This window comes from Colossoma macropomum, unplaced genomic scaffold (genome assembly GCF_904425465.1).
Source record: "Colossoma macropomum unplaced genomic scaffold, Colossoma_macropomum, whole genome shotgun sequence".
NCBI classification, from domain to species: Eukaryota; Metazoa; Chordata; class Actinopteri; order Characiformes; family Serrasalmidae; genus Colossoma; species Colossoma macropomum.
The window spans coordinates 27,701,897-27,721,513 of record NW_023494785.1 but is presented as its reverse complement, the minus strand read 5'-3'; the positions used below and the strand labels follow the sequence as shown (position 1 = coordinate 27,721,513).

Here is a 19,617-nt window from a genome sequence, read left to right as displayed (position 1 = left end):
AGGGGGATGAAGACAGAGGGCTGTCTGGGCTCTCCCCTGCACTGCCTAGCGACGCACTCCCAGGAATCGCACCTCTTCCGGGCACCTTCAGCTCTGACTCCATGCCCACCCCTGCCGGAGGGTCAAAGAAACACAGCTTGTCTTCATCTGTCAGTCCAGGGGCTCTTGGGGCCCCGGCAAAGCTTCTTGGGGCACCCATGTCACCGTGCTGCCAATCCCATCCCTGATGCGCAGGGGGTGTGGACATGGAAGGAACCTTGCATAGCTCACTGTACTCCGTGAATGGAGAAACAGGTTGCTGGTTTGAGAGAGAGGACATGCTTTTCCTCCTCTATCTATCGTTATCTAGTCCTTATCAAATTGTCTTCGTCTTCTTTCTCTGCTTCCTTTTTCTCTTGCTCTTGACACAAATGCTGAGCTTTATCCCTTGTGATTGCAATCTTGCTGGCAGAAGATGCAAATGTGTAGCGTTACGTCTCTCTCCGCTCTACAACTGACCAAGAAGCTGAGAGACTGAGCTTGAAACACTGCTCTCTCTCACTCGCTCTCTCTCTCTCTCTCACTCCAGCACATATCCACTCTCTCACTCTCCCTCCTTTCCTCCTCCTCCCCATCCAACATCCATTTCCTTGCCTTGCATCACATGACTCCTTGTGTGGCAGCTTATTCGCTGGAACAGAAAACAGCTCACTCCTGTTTCAGAGAGCCCACCCCCTTTGCCTTGCTCGTTTTCTCCACGCTGTCCGCTTTACCCCCCATCCTTTTCATTCTACTTCCTCCTCTCAGTTCTGAACAGCTACTATCTTTCCTTGAGCAACTTGCTTTGGGCATAATCAGAGAGAGCATGGAGAGACTTTACATGTAATCACTGACTACTGGGGCATAACTCATGCCTTGCCCCCAAGGACAGCATGCATATGACTGCTCTCTAGATCAAATGCTTTAGGGAAACATGTTCACAGCCTAGAAATTCCCCCCACCAGCCAGTCACTGTCTACACATACAGCCTGATTCTACAGCAACCAATCACAGCCCTTGATCCATGTCAGAGTAATGCCTTCATTTCACCTCCTCCTGTGTATTAACATGCTACTTCAGACATCTAATTTATTTTCTCTCCCCCTCATACTGCTCTACTTTCTTCTACCGTGGATGCTTTTGCAGGCTACCAGCAGGGGGCTTTCCCTGTTAGAGCCCTCAAGTCACATCCTGCAAGAGTCTGAACCCTCATTGCTAATTCTATTAATGCCATTTTAGCGCACTCTAGAATCCTATCATTCTCCCTTCAGCAATGATCTGCATGCATGCATGCCTTAGTGTGAAACAGGTCCTTAGTGAAAAGGATAAAGGAGAAAGGGATAAACAAAGATGGAGGGATGCCAGACGGGTGGAAAACTGTGTCCCATGAAAAAGCCGAACTGAAGCCTGTCGTCTCTGATCTCGTCACAGAGGATGACTGCTTCTAGACTCAAAATGAGAGATGAAGCAGACAGCGAGGAGATGCATAACAGCCGTAAAATCCACACCAACCATAAAAAAATGACGTAATGATAACAAAAAACCACTTGTGTAGAATTTTTCAGCTATGCACGCTGTTAAACGGTGTTAAAAAGCTCAACTTCCAACCTCGAAATCACATCATTAAAAGAGAGCTATGTTCATGTTTATTAGTAGCCTGTTGATATAACTTGCACTCAAAAGTATTCATCGTCATTCAAAATTACTGCTTTGTTGCATCAACAACCAATGAACTCACAGTGACAACAACATAGAGCAGAATGAAAAAATCTGCATGCATGACTGCCTATATGTTGTTGGCTATCTTAAAACCAGTCTTAGAGCAAACCCTTGCTGTTGTTTTCATGTTTTCAAATGTACAGACAGCACTTTCAGTTCACACATCACCCCATCAGACCGACAAGGTCTCAGTCACCATCACAACTGTCACCGTGGTTACATAAGCTAGGCCACTGCTGTACCTAGTTTTCTCCTCATCAGCACTTTCTTCCCACTGCACCAGCAAACACATTCCACCAGCCATACAGTCCTGACCTGCTAAAAACCATGGCTTATGTAAGCTTTACCTAAGTCAGCTGTTAATGTAATAGACAAAGACAACAGGCTGAAAATGACATACGAAGCAGAATTCTGAGCAGCAATAGGCACTTCAAAAAAAAACAGTGCACTCAACTTTAATGTTAATGTACAGTAGGACGCACAAGCGTTCCTCATTGGGGTGGGCATTACGCTGACATATTATTATCATGATAAATTATATCACAATATGCTTTTCTTTTTGTATCATGGATATTGTCAGCATTTAAAAAACACTGACCAACTGCAGGTTTGACTACTATGAGAGCACAATTACGGCTGTATAGCAGGATTTAGTGCTGTGCAATGTGTGAAACATTGAAAAAAACACTGTATTAATAGTTTTATAGCCATTTTTCAATGCAACATTACTGGTTCTATTTTGCCTGTTCCAACTTCAAACTCAGGTAACAACTAAATGTCATGGTACATATTGTATCGTTATTTTTGCCATATTACCCACCCCTACTCTCAACCTCAGGCTACTGCTTCGTGCTATCTCCATAGGACAACTAATCTTTGATTGTTTTGGTTTCAAAAGATAAGATGCTGTACTTGTAGGACATAGAATATTATATGGCCAAAGTAAGGCCAATAATGAATACCACTGAGTTTTCTTCACTTACTGAAAACCCATATTATTAAAAGTACACATATAGTAGATATATCTGGTCAGGCTTGGCATTTTCACTGCCAGAAGTGAGCATATTTTGAACCTTTTCAATGAGGTTTAACAGGATATTTTCCAAATGAAACTATAACTCGTTCATTGTTCTGTTTAAAACGTGGATCTTTCATGTGTTTGAAAATGTGAGTTCACACTGTTAAATTGTCACTGCTGGATGAATTCCACCTTAAACTTTACAGTGCACATGTCGGCATACTTGGCTCCATACTTGTTGGCACATGGCTCCATATTATTAAGATGAGCACCAGAGGGCCAGTGTTCTAGTGCTGTCACATGAGTGACTCTTGCTAGTGTTCTTGTTGAATAAGAATAATGTCATTCTGCAGTGATGACCCCACTGGCCTAGACCCCACTGGCTAGTATTCACAGAATATTATATAAGTCAAAAAAAAAAACACAACATTGCCTATTACTGTGTGCATTTTGTAAGAACACTGTACTGCACTGCACTACAGACTGTCCACCATCAAAAAACACTGGTTTGTATCGACCTTTTTTCCTCAGTGAGGATCTTCATTGAAAAGGCTCCAAATATTTTCACTCTGACAGTGAAATACGCCAAGTCTACCCAGATATATCTACTATATGTGTCCATGGCAATTTCAAGCATGCTACTCAATTCTTTTCAGTAAATTATTCATAGGATATGCTATACTTAGGTGAGCTTAACTTAGAAAAGAATGCTCCTTGACTGAAGTGCAAAACAAATCTCATTCCTTGAACCGCGCAGCTGCGGGGAGTCGCAGGCATAGCCAACGGCATTAATCTTTGTGAAGGTAGGAACACAGGTGGAATGAACACAGAAAAATGAGTCTGCGTACTAGTAAGAAGACAAAGCCAAAGAGGGCAAGAGGGACTTAGACTGGCTGCTGAGTTTCTATGTTTAGCTCAATAACACCCCCCACCCAAACCCTCCAATGAACTGCCATTGTTTCCTTATAGCTGCGTTGTTTCCCTGCTTCCTTAAGTCTCCGAAGCAACTGCTTCCCATTGCCATGGCAACAAGAGCCTTGTCATGGCGGTGGCTGCAAGTGGAGGAGTGGGTACAAGGGGCCGCTTGCGCTCACAGACATATTGATCTCTGGAACACAGCAGATGAGTAAGGTGATGACGAATGTGAGAGAGAGGAAAGAAAACAAGATTGGGGAGGGGTGGTGGTATGATGGTGGTGGTGACTGAAAATTGAGGAAGAGAAGAAACAACTGAACTCCAGAGATAAAATTAGAATTCTCTCTTTTGGAATGGCTCTTATCCTGTTTCAAGTGGTTATCCAACCTTTTGCTCAAATCCCATGGCTGATGAATTCTGTGACTAAAAGCAGAACAACTGACTGCTGAAAGACATGAGTGAAGACAAGAGACTGAAGGCAGTGAATATATAAGCTGCAAACCGAGGCACTGGAAACATGAGAGCATTCTGTTAAATCAGACATGCCTTCAGAAAAGTCTATTTTTGTTATTTTAAGCCATATACAATCATAAAACTAGTGCTGCACATAATTTGAGCCAATTAATCATTTATCCCATTAAATGTTTATGAATTTAAGGATAATTTATTATTCCTATGCTGAAATACTGAGTCAGTTCCACAACAACTTTCTGTGCAAAACTTCAAAAGCTAAAAGATTCAATTACTATATTATAATTAAGGGTTAAAGGCTATGCAGTGAAGATGATTAAACAAATGGCTTGAGTGACCCATCCATTTCATTATTTCCTCAGACAAGATGATCAATAGCAATGACTAATAAACCTGGCTGTATGTGACCAACAATATAACCAATGCACTGGCAAAAGCTTCTGGTAGCCAGCAAGCCCCACCACAGGGCTGCACTGAAGTCGAGAAGGACAGATTTTCACGCCATATCTAGTTAATATGTATGAGCTGCCTGTGGGTAGAACAGTCTGCCAAAATCAGATTCATTTCCACTTGGGATACATGTGTCCCATGTTCAACTGCTCAGCAACCTGATGCACAAAATGTACTACACCAAAAACTAGTTTTAAAGAAGCAGTCCAGGGATTCATAATACAACATTCATTTTACCCAAAGACAATGATGTCGAAGAATAATAAAAACACACGCAGGCTTAACAGTAAAGGGACTGTGTCTGTGCGTAGCCCGCAACTCAGACCAGCTATTCACCTACTGAAATGAAAGACCTGGTTTTCCAGTCCACTGTGCTAGTATGCTAGTAGTCTCACAGGCCAGATGTGATCTCATCATGAGAACTTCTGGGGGCAACCATAAAAAATTATGGGCTAAACGTGGGTGGGACTGTAGACTTACAGAGTGGGAACAAACTGAGTTCGAAATTCTTAAACCAACCTTATGTTTTGTAAAGGAGGACCTTAAAGTAGGGTGTCCTTGTCATAATCATCCTACAGACAACAAGACTGTTGTTAGCCTATGGAACTCCAAACAAGCATGTAAGTGTGGGCCACATGTACAAAGAACACAGTACATGCATTAAAAATAAACATCTGTTTACAAGGGAAAAACAAATCAGTTAGCCAACAATAGCATTTTGCATGCTAGCTTGTTTTGCTTGTGTTATCAAATGTAAGAATGTGGATTACAGGAATTTGGGGGTAGGTTTTAAAAGGGGACATACCCTTGGTAGCAGCAGATCTCAACCCAGCACCAAAAGCTTAACAAGCTGTCCCTAGACATGTAGTCTCTTTAAAAGATCACGTCCGCTTCCTGCAAGGCAAGTGTGCTAGAGGTTGCTTCCACAACCGAGTCACACAGATCTAGCAAAACCCTCCTGGGTCTGAGTTTAGTATTCATGCAACACAGTGGTTTGGGTTAGGGAAGTGAAAGCAGCACAGCAAACTTAGAATCTGATGTGGTTTTGCAAAACATAGTCTAGATTTGATGGTGATCCCACATACTGTAACAAAGACTACGAAGCACTTATTGCATTACATTCTGACCAGCTGGTTATAATTCACAGGTTGCCCTGCAGCCAAAGCTTCAATGAAGTTTAGTTGGGTTTAGCTGCTTCTGGTAGCATCATTTTCTCTATATCAAACTAGTCAGTCACAGTTCACAATTAATATTCATTTTCCATCTTCAGAGAGCCTAGTGAGTGCTAAATTCTACCTTTTATTTTGATGGTAGGGAATAACTTTTCAAATTACAGATTTTGAAGTCAGACACTTCAGACTCAAATCACTTCATTTAACAATATCAAAAGCTTTATATGAGGTATTTTAGACTACATGAGTAGTAAAGTGAAGAATCCTACGAGGTAAAAACTCTACAGGTTTTCCTGAAAGTAAATACTGAGGAGCTAAGATCAGTCATTCACAAGTAAGATTTACTGTGTTTCACTATCAAAAACAGTTTCACAGCTGTGCATTATAGTGCATTTCGCTGTTCCAGTTTGCTAGTCTGCTTCAGACATTTCTCTTAACCATCGGTATGGAGAGTGGATGCTTCTAAATAATAATTCCATCACACAGACTGGATTATGTCACCTGCGTCAAAAAAGCTACCCAAAATACAAGCACTATCCAATCCAGTTTACCGCATCAAAGAGCAGACCCTGATTATTCTTTGACTGCAGCCTGTTCTTTCCGCTTCCTTATACCACCCACGGTTTTTGGACGACACTGATTTCCACTGCCTATTATAGAAACAAGCCCAAGGCTGCCTGATTTACATATTTGCATAATTAACGCCCTGATACAGAGAGCCACTATACATTTCTTTGATGCACTGTACAACTGTAAAATGTTTTTTTAACAAACCGAGACAACATCACTGCATGTAGCTAGTAACTTAGAGTCTCACAGCAGGTTAAGTGGGGGACTGCATGACCTATATTAGTTCTGAGCAAACGGGTGCACTGATTTATGCATTATGACACCTTGATGCAAAATATTTTGAATCTGTCCATTTGCTAATTGCACAAGGGTAAACTGGAACCATGTTTAGCTCACCCTAAGCCTACTTTTTCAGCATCTGTCCGCATTACCATGGAAACATCAGCTGTTCCTCAGTCACCATAGCAACTAGCCAGGCCCTACCCCCTCTCCAGAGGGAGTCTGTCTGCCAATGAGTAACACAGACAAAGTCAAGGACCTGACCTTCTCTGTTATTTTCCCTGAACTCAGTCTCTCTCATTTACATAGCCTTTCACCTGTTCTATTCACAGTCAATTCAATGACGCACAATGGCTAAATAAATAACAAGGCTGTTAATTAGCTTCATTCACAAATCACACTATGACGCCGCAATTTATTCACAGTATCATGGAGTCATAAACATGCTCAACAACACTGAAGCATCCTTACCAAACCCACCCATTTGCAAATAAAAAAATGACACAGACAACTGGGTATCGACTATCTGCTCCAGAGGGTGCACAGACAGTCAAAGGCTGTATTGGCCTGAGGTTAAAAATAACCCTGCTGAGATTGTCCACACCTGAGAGCCTTTGCTCACAACCACATCAGGGAGGCTTGCAGTAGATTTTTACTGTTGTTTCTTCTTGCCAATACTAATGAGATTCTTTAAGCTAATAACTCCTCTTCACTTCATTAACTGGACTGATACCAAACAACTGCAGAAAAAAACCCTCAGAGAATGCAAGCACAATACATTGGCCTATTTCAACTAAGTGAGATTACATAATTTATTCTTCTGTGTGAAACTCACACAAAAAGCTGGGAAGAATATTTATTACATGTGAAACTGAATGATGTACAATCGTAAGGAAATTCAATACCACAGTACTTTCGCATATATTACAATATCATGGTATTTGGTTATATTTCAATTTGACTGGACTGTTTTCGTCTGTTGTCTACTCTTATAATTACACCAAATAGAACCTTACATCACAGTGTTTTTCTACCAGCATGGCAAAAGGGGTCTATAACCATTTTATGGAACAGAATGTTACCATAGAGATGCTTGTTATTTATCAACAGTCAAAAAGTCAATATTGCAATGTGACACCAGTGACAAAAAGTGACTATTAGAGCTAGGCTTTCAGTTTAGGACGAAAGAATCTGTGTAAAAAATGAGAAAATAAACACCTCTGCCTCTAAATTCTAAATAGCCTCCCCATTGAGTTCTAATAGTATGCTAGCACTAAGCTAATAGCATTTCAGATTTTATGGCTGGTGGACACAGACATGCAAAGCTGGTAGAAGACATTCCATGTTTTATTTGAAACTTGTAAAAGATATATGAACATACCGCAGCACTTTTACAGTGACTCAGTAAAGAGCCCTCATCTGATTGAAACGCATTCATCAGGCTATCACTCATTCACACTTAGTGATGTATCTATGACTTCTAGAAGACCTAGAGTGATGTTTTTTCTTGCAAATTTGGTCCTACTCAGTGTTTGGTCCTACTAGTGGTTAATCTGCCACATGAGGCCTTCAGTTCAACTTCCGAAGGTTTAACCAATAGGAGAGCTAACTTGGCTGTAATTACCTAGATAGGCAGAAAAAAAAAGTCTTATTGAAAAATAGAGAAAAAAATTCTGATTGAACAGTTTTCTATTGGGCATTTCAAGAATGTAACCATTTTGTTTCCAACCAAACCTATGCAAAGAAAAAGAGTATAACTACAGTGCTTGCAGAGTTTAAATACAATGATCACAATGATTATTTTAAATAAAAATGAATGAATAATTACAGATACATTTTTTCTCAATTCACAAAAATCAATAGGCTTTGTCGGAATCTCAACATCAGAATTCTGTCTACCAGAACAATGCAACAGCACTGGAGACCAGAGCCATCCCACCACAGTCTTGCATGTTCAGAGAGCGCATGTCATTGATGGGAGGCTGATGGTCTAAAGGCTGTTTCTTTGCTCCAGTCTCCCTGTGTGCCTGTGCCCTTGCTGGTCTGAGATTATGTAAGATGTATGACAGGACTCCTGGGATTGGAAAGGGACTCGCAGGCCTCCTACCCAACAAACCCTGCTGCACTCACACAAATGACCTCATTAAACCCACAGCTTCTAAAAATAAGCCTCTGCCCTCATAACACCACATAAACCAAATGGTCACATCCAGTAGCACTGCAGCTTTCAGCACACTGTCACACAAGACTAATCAGGTACTTTTCAGGTGCAGATCACTATTTCTAAACAGCATCAGTTAGTGTGTTTACTAAAGAAAAAAAAATGACCTCACATCAACTTTATTAACTTACTAAAACTAACAAAGATAATATTGATTTAATATCAATGAAGTATTTTTGAAATCAGTAGTTTTATGAACAGTTTGAATATCCAAGCAAAGAAATATTATATTGTTATAAAGGTATAAAATAATGAAAATACAAATGAAATGTGTTGGATTGGTAAAAAAAAAGGTGTCATGGCATGTAGCGTGATGAGCTGCAAACTGCTGAAGAACTGTTACAAATAGTTTAATTGTCATTTGCTATTTAGGGCAATTTGTTGTTATTTAGTTCGGACAACAATAAAACATTATCATATTGTCCACCCCTATGCCACAAGATAACTATTTTTATTTTGGTAAGATATTCATGCGTGTTTTTATACTCACTGATGCAGTCAAGTAAAAACTAGATCAGTTTGGATATTTGAAAATCATTTAACTTCAATCACCCACAAAGATAACATCAGCATGAAACAACACTAAATGTGTGTCAATGACCTAAACAGCAAGGCCGAGTCTGAAAGACCAGAGTGTCTTTTCCATGTTTGTATCTCAATTGCCTCAATCACAGGTTCTCATGTTGTCTTTACACTGACAATAGCATTGGAAAGTGCTAAATGCTTCAGTGCAACAGCGCCAATGCTGGCACAAGATGTGTTAGTCAGGGAGGTGAGGTGTGATAGCAAACACTGGACATTATTCATGCACTCTCAAGATGTCTCCTATTCATAAAGACAGGATACAAAATGTTAAATGAAATAAATTCATTTAAACTCCCATCCCATAAAAATATGCCTTATCTCAACCATCACTCCATGTGGCCAGTGGTATTTATACAGCGGCTCCAAAAGAGTTGGCCTGCAAACGGGTAAATGCGATTTACATGATAGCCACTGGCTCACAGCACTATATACAAAACCAACAAATCTGATCTGCACAACAGGGGCTGCTTCCAAGATATTCCTAGATATGACAATCAGACTCCTCAAACAACACAAACTCATAAATGTCATATAAGCACTCCATCCAGGTCTGCAGTGTACCCTTTATGGGAGTGCTCACTCAATCAAGTTCGACTCCTAGAGTGCTTACTAAGGGTATTAGACTGCTCTGCTTCATAACTTATTCATCCATTCTCCACAGAACCCTCACTAAAAGCCACAACAAATGTCTTAGGTTGAAACAGACCCTAAAACGCACTCAAAATAATGATGGATAGACACTCCACTCCAATGGAACAGATTTAGCAACAACAAAAAAACACCCAAGCGGCCTTCAACACAGAACATGATCTCAAAAACTTTGGCAGAAATCGCATGGGACGTCCGCTTAAAATTCAATGCCGTGCCAGAATTAGTCCATACAAATCAGAACAAATTCCTGAAGACTACGACAGTTCAGTGGCGTTTTTCTAATTAAGAACAGCTTGCAATTTTAAAATAGTATTCCAATAGTAAACCATCTCCCCATCAATGTCAAGAGGTAAGGCAGCTAATCTACTGATTAACAGCTCCTAAGAATGAGAGGTGCTTAAAATCTCACTTGTGCCAAATAAAAGCCATCCTACGGGCCTCTTTCACGTCATTTAATGTTACACTCTAGGGGTGGGAGATACGACAGTATGACATTGCTAACACAAATTTATAGCATGATAAGATTTTCTCAGAATATCACGGGCATTGTCAGAAGAACACTGATATTTCTTTGGAAAGAGGTTTGGATGGGGCTCCCAAGTGGCATAGCTGTTTAAGGTCTTGCTTTGTTGTCAGAAGTTCAAATCCTGATGATGCTGGGAGTCCAAGAGAGCAGAACTGGTCATGTTTCGCTGAATGTAGTGAGGCACAGTAAAATCATTTTGCCCACAGTTTTTAATAGTTCTTTTTAAATGTAGGACATCCGGTTTGCAGGTGCATTTTTGTCTGTTACCACACCCCAGCAAGACTAAATATCACACACACACTGGGTATCGTAAAGATGTCTTTAAGTATTGTCTGTCTTTGGGTTGTTATTCACAAAAACTAATCCATTACAAATTTACTACTCATCACTTCACTGTAAATGTAATCTAACTACTCATTACTTCTACTTCACTTCCTAAAACCCACACATAGCTGGAAGGTACACTGGAAAATTCAAAAGTAATTTCAGTACTTTATTCAAAAAGAAACAGGCAATCACAGCAAACATGATTTAAAAGGCAAGAGAGGGCATTATGAAAGGCTAATACTATTTCAAACAGCTGCCTTGAAAAAAAATCTTTTATGAATAAAATCATTCACACTAGTAAAATGATTAATTGAGCAATTTACAGTGCTTCCTGCACTCCTGCTGCTTTGTTCACATTCACAATGAAAGTTGTGCAATCAGCTGAAGCACGGAGCACATGTGTGCAAATTATGTACAAGCACAAGCACAGATACTCTGTACAGGTTAAATGAATGCTTCAAATGCATCACGCAAGAATATATCAAGCTTCAGAGAATATAATGTGTAAACCAGCTGAAGACAGCCTATTAGCAGTTAGTCATGTTTAATTGGCAATTCTTCATCTGGACGGATGGAAAGATTTAAATAATAACAACTAGGTTTATTAAGCGGTGTTTATAAAGCCATTCATATGTCCTTTATGCTCCTGTTCTTGCCATACATTCAGCTTCTCTTGACTGTAGTGGACTACGTGCTATATAAACAACATGTTGTCCCGAAGCGTCTCAAAGACATTTAATAGGACATAAAACGTAAGCACACTTTCCTTGACTTGGCTAAAACAGCAATGAATGTCATTTCTGTTCATCAGCTGGACATTTCAACAATAATCTCAAAATACAGAGGTCGTGTGAAAAATTAGGTGGACTGCATTTACAAATTAAACTTCACATTAAACTCCAAACATGACCTTCCATATTGACTTACAAGATGCTGCACACAGGACTAATTCACACTCTCTCACACACACACACAAAACACAGTGTATTATTTTGCATGCTGGGAAGTCTGACACCACACCCTAGTGTTCTGCCTCCTACTGCAGATAAATAGCACCCTCAGTGACACAGATCCACCCCGGCAAAAAGAGAACTGGAAATTACAGAGACAGAAGAGACAGCAGTGTCACGCTGCCACAAAGACACCCCCCACCCCAACACACACACACACACGTTTCTGTGGATTGTGGGGACATTACATGGACTTCCATGCATAACCCAAACCTTAACTATAACTACTACTAACTTAACCCTTACCCTAACCCTAACCTTAAAACTGAATGACTTACGCTGTGGGGACCAGCCTGTGGTCCCCACAAGGACAAAAGTACCCCACAATGTCAGTAAATAAACAGGTTTTGGTCCCCACAATGTAGCATAAACTTGGTACACACACTCACATGCACACACCCCACCACAGACAGATTACACACATCGACACACACAAGCATCAAATACAGATGCCAGCCAGCTCTAAATCTGTCATAGTAGGCATGTAACTAATTGCTTGGTGTGACTGATATCCCTATACAGCTTTCACAATTAAATATACAAATTAAAAATTACTAGGCTATAATGAAGGAAGGAGAGAAAACGTTTCCAGATGACTGTTGCACTTAATAAATATTTCAGAATAAATGCTGAAAAAAAAACAGGCACATGGAACACAGCAATCTAATAACTAGCTATGCTGCTTATCTTCCTGGGTCGCAGGGGGTGCTGGAGCCTATCCCACCAGTCATTGTGTGGAAGGCAGGAAACACCCTGAACAGGTAGCCAGTCCAGCAGAGGGCAGACACACAGACATATACATTCACACACACACATTAGTCTAATAACTAATAAATTAAAAATGAAACAAAATCATTGAACCACTTTTAGCCTCAGTATTGCAGTCATGCAATTTAAAAATACACAACACGATATATGAGACTGTATAAATTTACGATACAACCACGTGCCTTCCTGGAGCCCCACATTTTCAAAACGTGTGTCTGAAACGAGCAACCATCCCCATAAACCGTTTGTATCCATAAATGCCAATTAACAATCTCTTGTTTCCTGCTTTAGAGGCTGCAAATGACTTAACGGACTAGATCTATAACCTCTTGCTTTTAAAAAAGAGAAGGAAAAAAAGACAATCTAAATCAATGAGAGTTTGCAGGGTTGAAAGAAAATGAACAAAGATGAGAAGAGTGAAAGTAAACCATGTCTTCCTCCTCTCTGTTCATTAATCATAGCGCTGTGCCTGCTGGGAGTGTGTCACTAGCCTATTTATAGGAGCTGCTTTCTCACCCAATGTAGCCTACATGTAAATATGAATCTTGCATTCAGTACAGTCAACAGCTCACAGGAGACCATACCAGGAAAACGGACCTCAATAAAGTACATTATCCTTTAGAAAAATTACATAATGGATATGTCCTAACTGAGGAGTCTTACTGGTACATCGCCATGTACTAAGGTACTGAGTTGTCATAATGCCCTTTACCTATTCAGGCTACGTATTCACATTACTGAATTCTATTTAATATTATTACAGCTATTCTTGCTATTTCTTAATATCACAAAGTACTGCATCATGCTGGGGCTTCAAAACACTTTATATGAAGGGTATTGGAGAGAAAAAGTGAGGAAAAACCAGACCAGTGGTGTCATTGGTCAGGCATCAAACAGAGAAGACACAGCTCTTAAGAATCACTTGATGCACCTGCTGCATACATCATTCACAACCAATATGTCAGTCCTTTTGAAACTTAACACAACAAATACAGACCATCCACTCACTTAACCCCTTCAAATTCTCAGAAACAGTGCATTCATGTCCATGCACTAACCTATGTCTTTCAAACTCACAACAAAAAAGGCAGTTTGACAAATCAGTTTAGCAATGTGTTTACATTTTTAAGGTTGACTCTGAAGTGAGCATAAAACCACGTAATTTTTAACCTAAGTTGGATGCAATAAGAAGAGGGACAACAGCAGCTGCTGTATGAGAGGAAAACGCACAAGGAAGTCTCTTAAATAAACTTTTGAATGCAGAACAAATTATTACAACATATTTCAGGTAACTTTTGTAATGAGCAGTCTTTTTAGCATCTAAAGCTCAGTTTTCACTGAATGCCTGCTACAGCCTAGGTTTTCTTTTCTATCAAATGACTTCGAGTAATTCCACAGAAAAAGTAAATTCTTACTGAAGTTGAAATGCTAAACTAGTGACTCACAACAGATGAGGAGATGTGGCCATGCCTGTGCAGTGTCAACAAAAGAATACATGCCATACACCCACCAACCGAACAGTGGCAAGGAACTCTGGGAGGTATAGGAATAAAGCTTTACAGGTTCTGAAAAAAACTGTTAAATACCTCTAGAACAATACCACAAAACGTCATGGTTTATGACATTTTGATTAATGTCAACGTTAGAATTTAGAATGAGGCTCCCGAGTGGCGCAACCGTCTAAGCGTTGGCCCTGTCATCAGGAGATCGCGAGTTCGATCCCTGGTGATGCTACAGCCATTCGTAGCCGGGAGTTCGAGAGAGCACAATTGGCCTCGCTCTCTCTGGGTGGGTGGGATGGCTGCCCGTCTCCCCCCATCACTCACTCAGCACGATGCTAGTCAGCGCAGGCGTCTGTTAGCTGACGTAACAGATCTGGCGGTTGGCGCTTTCCTCCGAGCTCGTTCGGCTGTCCAGTGACGTTGCGTGAGTGGCAGCTCGAAAAGATGCGGTGGCTGCTTTCACAGGTCTCGGAGGAAGCCTGTGTTAGCCTTTGCCCTCCTAGTGTTGATAGTACCGTGTGACTGGGGGAGTCCTAACTAGCGGGTGGAATTGGCGACCACTAAATTGGGGAGAAAACCGGGTAAAAATTGAAGAAAAAAAAAAAAAAAGAATTTAGAATGAATCAGGACAGTTTGACAGCATGATTAACCCCCTTACATATTTAACGGACCTGAGGGGGTTGCAGGGGGGGCCGTAATGATAAAGAATGTCCTTAGATACGCAGGATCCAGACCCCATGTGTCAAAGACAAGGCCCGCCACACAATCCTATCCGGCCCCCAAAAGCATTTTAATTTTCTTTAATTAATATTAGGCTGTTTCACAATGTGCTGCACTATAGTCCCCAGCATGCACTGCAACATAACGTGCTCTGACTCTCCTACCCCAACAACACCTCAATTCTACACAATTCTGCGCAGTTCTGCACCAGTCATATCACCAAAATGCATTTCAGCTGCAGTTTAATCAATATAAACACTTAACATCAGCTCAGCAGCTCAGAAATTGAGCCCAAGCCTTAATGAACTTGCAGCTAGAAAGGATGCCAGGTGTTCAAGCAAACAGGTAAGTTTAAAAGACTGAGCTCCTGGGGACATTTAAATTTTGAATATTTCAAATGTCCACGTAATATTTCAAGGTCTACTACAAGTGTCTGTATTTTACTACCGAAGTTTTTGCATATTTTGAATAAATAATGGCCAGTTTGGGTTATAGCTCAACATTAATTAAAAATTAAATAAAAACTTTTTTTTCTCTGGCCCAAAGATTTGATGAAATTTTTTAATGTGGCCCTTTTAGTGGTTGAGTTTGACACTGTTGATCCAGACCACGAACGGCTCTGAAAGTAAAATATTTGTATGTCATTTCCCTAAATGTCACTATAGAGCTTTTCAAATCATACATAATTTTCTCATTACTATAACAAGCCAACTTGCCCACCTGTGTCTATTCAAAGCTTCATTCCTTTTTTCACTTGTCATTCAGCAGCTTATTTATATCACGACACACTGAAGACCCTTGCAACATTATTTTAATAGGCATACAAATATTTAAATAACTGACTTACCTACAGAAATAGACAATGATCCATAGAAGGATGCCATCAGCAGGACATGGAAAGAGAAAAAAAACAAGATAAAATTAGTGCTGTCTGTCATAAATGGTCAAAGAGCTTAAACGGATATCATGCTGGCCTTGTGTTCAGCTAGTATTCTTTCTGTGCTGCACACTGAATAGGTATACTAGGAAAGAAAAATGGACAAGTTATGAAGACTCAAAGTTCAGAATGAAGGACTATTGTGTTAAGCAGCTCCAGCACACCTTGGCAGTAAGAAAAGACAGTAGCATGGTGATTGGAGTGTGGTGAGTGAACAAGAATGCGTCCCTGAAACACTTCAAACCAAGAGGCATTCCGTTAGTATTGTACACCCAGGATTACACGTGGTTAATAGGGACAGTCTTGCCCTACATACACACAGAGGTTCGCCATGTAGCACTGCACCCTTGAAACACCCAAGCCAAACCAAGCTAGCCAATTTTGAACGGAGCCTGATAATGCGGCGTCCAGTTGGGGAACAAATGTGTTAGTGATTGAGGTAAAGAGACTAATCACCCAAGCCAACCGCAGCCAAGGCACGGCTTGGGATCCACACAGTCATGCAATGAGTGGATCCATATCGTACACTCCAAAAACAAACCTTCCAGCATGGCAGGCAGTTCTGCCTCTTGCTCCCGGGGTTCTGCAAAGCTAGGGAAGAATGGTGGAGCAGCAGGGTTCAAGCCAGAGTTTTGAGGAGAGGGCAGTTTCGCTTCAGGTGATGTGGGGCTCTTTGACGAGGATGAGCGGGTTTTCTTGCCCTGCTTTGATTTGGTTTCTTTTGGTGTTTTGCTTCTTGGTGAAGGTAAAGGTGCTGGCACGGGTACAGGTGCCTCATAGGTGACACCCTCCATGCTAGTGATGTCGAAAGGCTCACTGTGGTTGTTCAGTTGCGAGTCATTGAGAGACCAGGCCGCTCCAGATGGAGAGAATGGTGGAGCTGATATCAGTGCCTCCATAGATGATCCAAAACCAGCACTACCAGGAGTTGACATCAAGGGGTCAACAACAGGAGCTTCAGCCAAAACATGGGTCCCCACAGTTGGGCCAATGAAAGAGGGCTCTTGCTCAAAAATGGCCTCTTCAAAAGGTCCCCCACCAGACACAAAGCCCTGGGTATCATTCATGGTGGAAGCAAGAGGGTCAGCTTTACCTGGGTCTACAGGGAGGGTAAATGCATCTTTGGTGTTTCCCAGATCAACACTGTCTGTTTCCATAAGTATATCTTGGAAGCCAGAGGAGACAGACAAGGGGCCTGTGGGTGAAAAACCTGGTCCCTGACCAGGGCATGTTGCCAGGGGAGATGCAGGGCTGAGGTCCAGTAGAGCTGGTGGGGAAGTAGCTGTCAGCGAAAGCAGATCCCGTGTGAGTAATGACGGCATGACGGACCCATCAGGGAAATCCTCGCTGAGAGAGACCAGGTCCTGGCCACAGGCTTCTCCAGCTAGAGAGGTTGTCAAATCTGTTCCAAAGCCTTGAGACCTGGAGGCTGAAGCAGGGACAAAGGGCTCTGCATGGATCGCCCACTCTTCTGGAATCTTCTTGCGGCTTTTTCCTTTCTTGATCCTTCCACCACCCCGGACGATGTCTTCCCGATCCCAGCCTACATCTCGATCCCGTTCTTTGCGTGGTGACGGATGATGTGATCCCTCAGGCAGAGAGACATTCTCGCCTTGCATTTCCAACTGACTCTTACTTTCCATTGGATCCCACAGGTCTTCTTTGGGCCTCCTTTTCTTCTTCTTCTTCTCTTTCTTGCGATCAGAACCCTCATGTTCTCTCTCATCTAGTTCCCCAAGTCCACTATCTCTGTGGGACCACTGGTTGGCAGAGGCATCTTGTGTACTTTCTGTCAGATGGCTCGCATGGCGACTGATCACCGTGGAAACACTGGGAGTGAAGGGCAGGTCAGAGGGAATGCCAGCATCATCTGGCCAGCGGTCAGCAGAGACACCTCATATGCAAAGAGGGAATAAGAGTTAGCAGATTACATTCTTCCTGTCTCTCTCTCTCTCCCTCTCTCTTTCTATCATACACAGCATATTTTAATTTAATATAGCCTTTAGTATCTCACACTAGTAGTGGTGCACTGTATAGTCATTTGCAAAAGTTTGGGCAACCCTAATCTAATTACATATAATATAAATTAGTTAATTACGTCAAAGATTGTTTTGTTGGTACAGAAACTATGGGTTAATCAAAACGCATCAGTTTTAAAAAGTCAGTTTGAAAGGACCTCCATTTTCATGGTAATGCATAAGATCCAAGATGTGCATATTTAGTAAAAACACTACATCACTTGAGGTCAATAATATTCCATATGTCTGTACTCCCTCAGCTGCCTAATAATGAGCTTGTTACTTGCTACTTATATTGTTTCAATCTTTACTGTAATATGTACATAGAAGACGGTATCCTGTATCATAAACTCATAGACATAATGCAGTTCTATCTCTGTTTTGGCCACTGGATCCTACACTAGACTGACCTAGTTATCTTTATTCTGAAAAGTTCAAATCCACTCTTTAATGTCAAGAGGATATGGAGGGAACATGTTGCCCTGTGGGCCTGTCTTTTTGATAAATGATACACACAGACAAATGATAGACAGATTTGCTCTCATGGCAGGGACTGGGTAAGAGAGGACATCGGCCAGTGCGATGCACTGAGGGATGTATATGCAATCTACTATCAACAGCCTTGACTTGAGTATTTATTTAAAAAATACTTTTTAAATAACTGTTCCATGCTTTGCTTGGCTCGCAAACTTATCTGTTATTATGATGTTAACATGCATCACTGAATAACAAACTGCTATAGATATCTTTTGTTGCAACATCCGTAAAGCAGACATAATTTTTCTTATATTTATTTTTCCCCCCAAGGTCCATGGTCTATGATATTTGTGTGGGTTACAATTATGATATTTGTAATATTATTATTATTATTAAATATTATACTGGGCCACAATTTGTATTCCATGATCATTTTGTGATCTCTCTTAATAATATATATATATATACACACACACACGTGTGTGTGTGTGTGTGTTTGTGTGTGCGTAAACATATATGTAAACAACCTCTGTTCTGATTGGCAGGCCTGTGTTGTGCTTTATTTAAAAAGCAGTCTGGGATGAAGCACTCCTTACAACTTCAATATGAATGGGCAGGACTAAGCTGCTATATGCTGGATATATAAACAAGTTGTTTTTGTGACATCGTTTATATATTCACTGCTGTATGACGTTGGATATATAAACGATTTCTTTTTTGAGAAATCACAAAAACAACTAAATTACAATTAAAACAAGCCATTTTGCTAAGATTCCATATATGGACTATAGGGAGTGGTTAAAGTACATTACGTTTTTTAACTTGTTTATATACTACTTCACACTCGTAGTTAAAAAAGGTGAGGAAAATTCAGTTTTCCATTTTCAATTTCATATATGTGAAATAGCATGACAGTGTGTCAGTTCCAGTGCTAATTATGAGCTTTTAAGCACCTCTCAAATGTTCCCAAGTCTGTGTTTAATAGCCAGGCATGACTGTATGCTGCCTGCTGACTATGTCACACACTTGCTGAATGTCCTCAGTCGCTCACCAACCAGAGATGATCAGCATTTTAAATCAGCACACACAAACCGCCAAGCGAGCTGAACTTGTGTGCGATTCATGCCACCTACCATGGCACAACATTGAGCCTCAGCTGTACCGTACCATGTCACACAGATGCGGCCATTAATGACACCCTGGGAGCACGAGATGGATGGCACATTAGGAATACTTTGACTCTAGAGCTAAGTTAATGTATGT

General features: G+C 40.9%; 1 protein-coding gene across 1 annotated transcript in view; it reads right to left on the bottom strand.

The window, feature by feature from the left end:
* LOC118820991 (microtubule-associated protein 4) overlaps positions 1 to 19,617 on the bottom strand; it is a 98,486-nt gene that overhangs the window by 27,682 nt on the left and 51,187 nt on the right. The window contains 1 exon segment of the mRNA XM_036589375.1: positions 16,401 to 17,753. Coding sequence (XP_036445268.1) covers positions 16,401 to 17,753 — 1,353 coding nt within the window.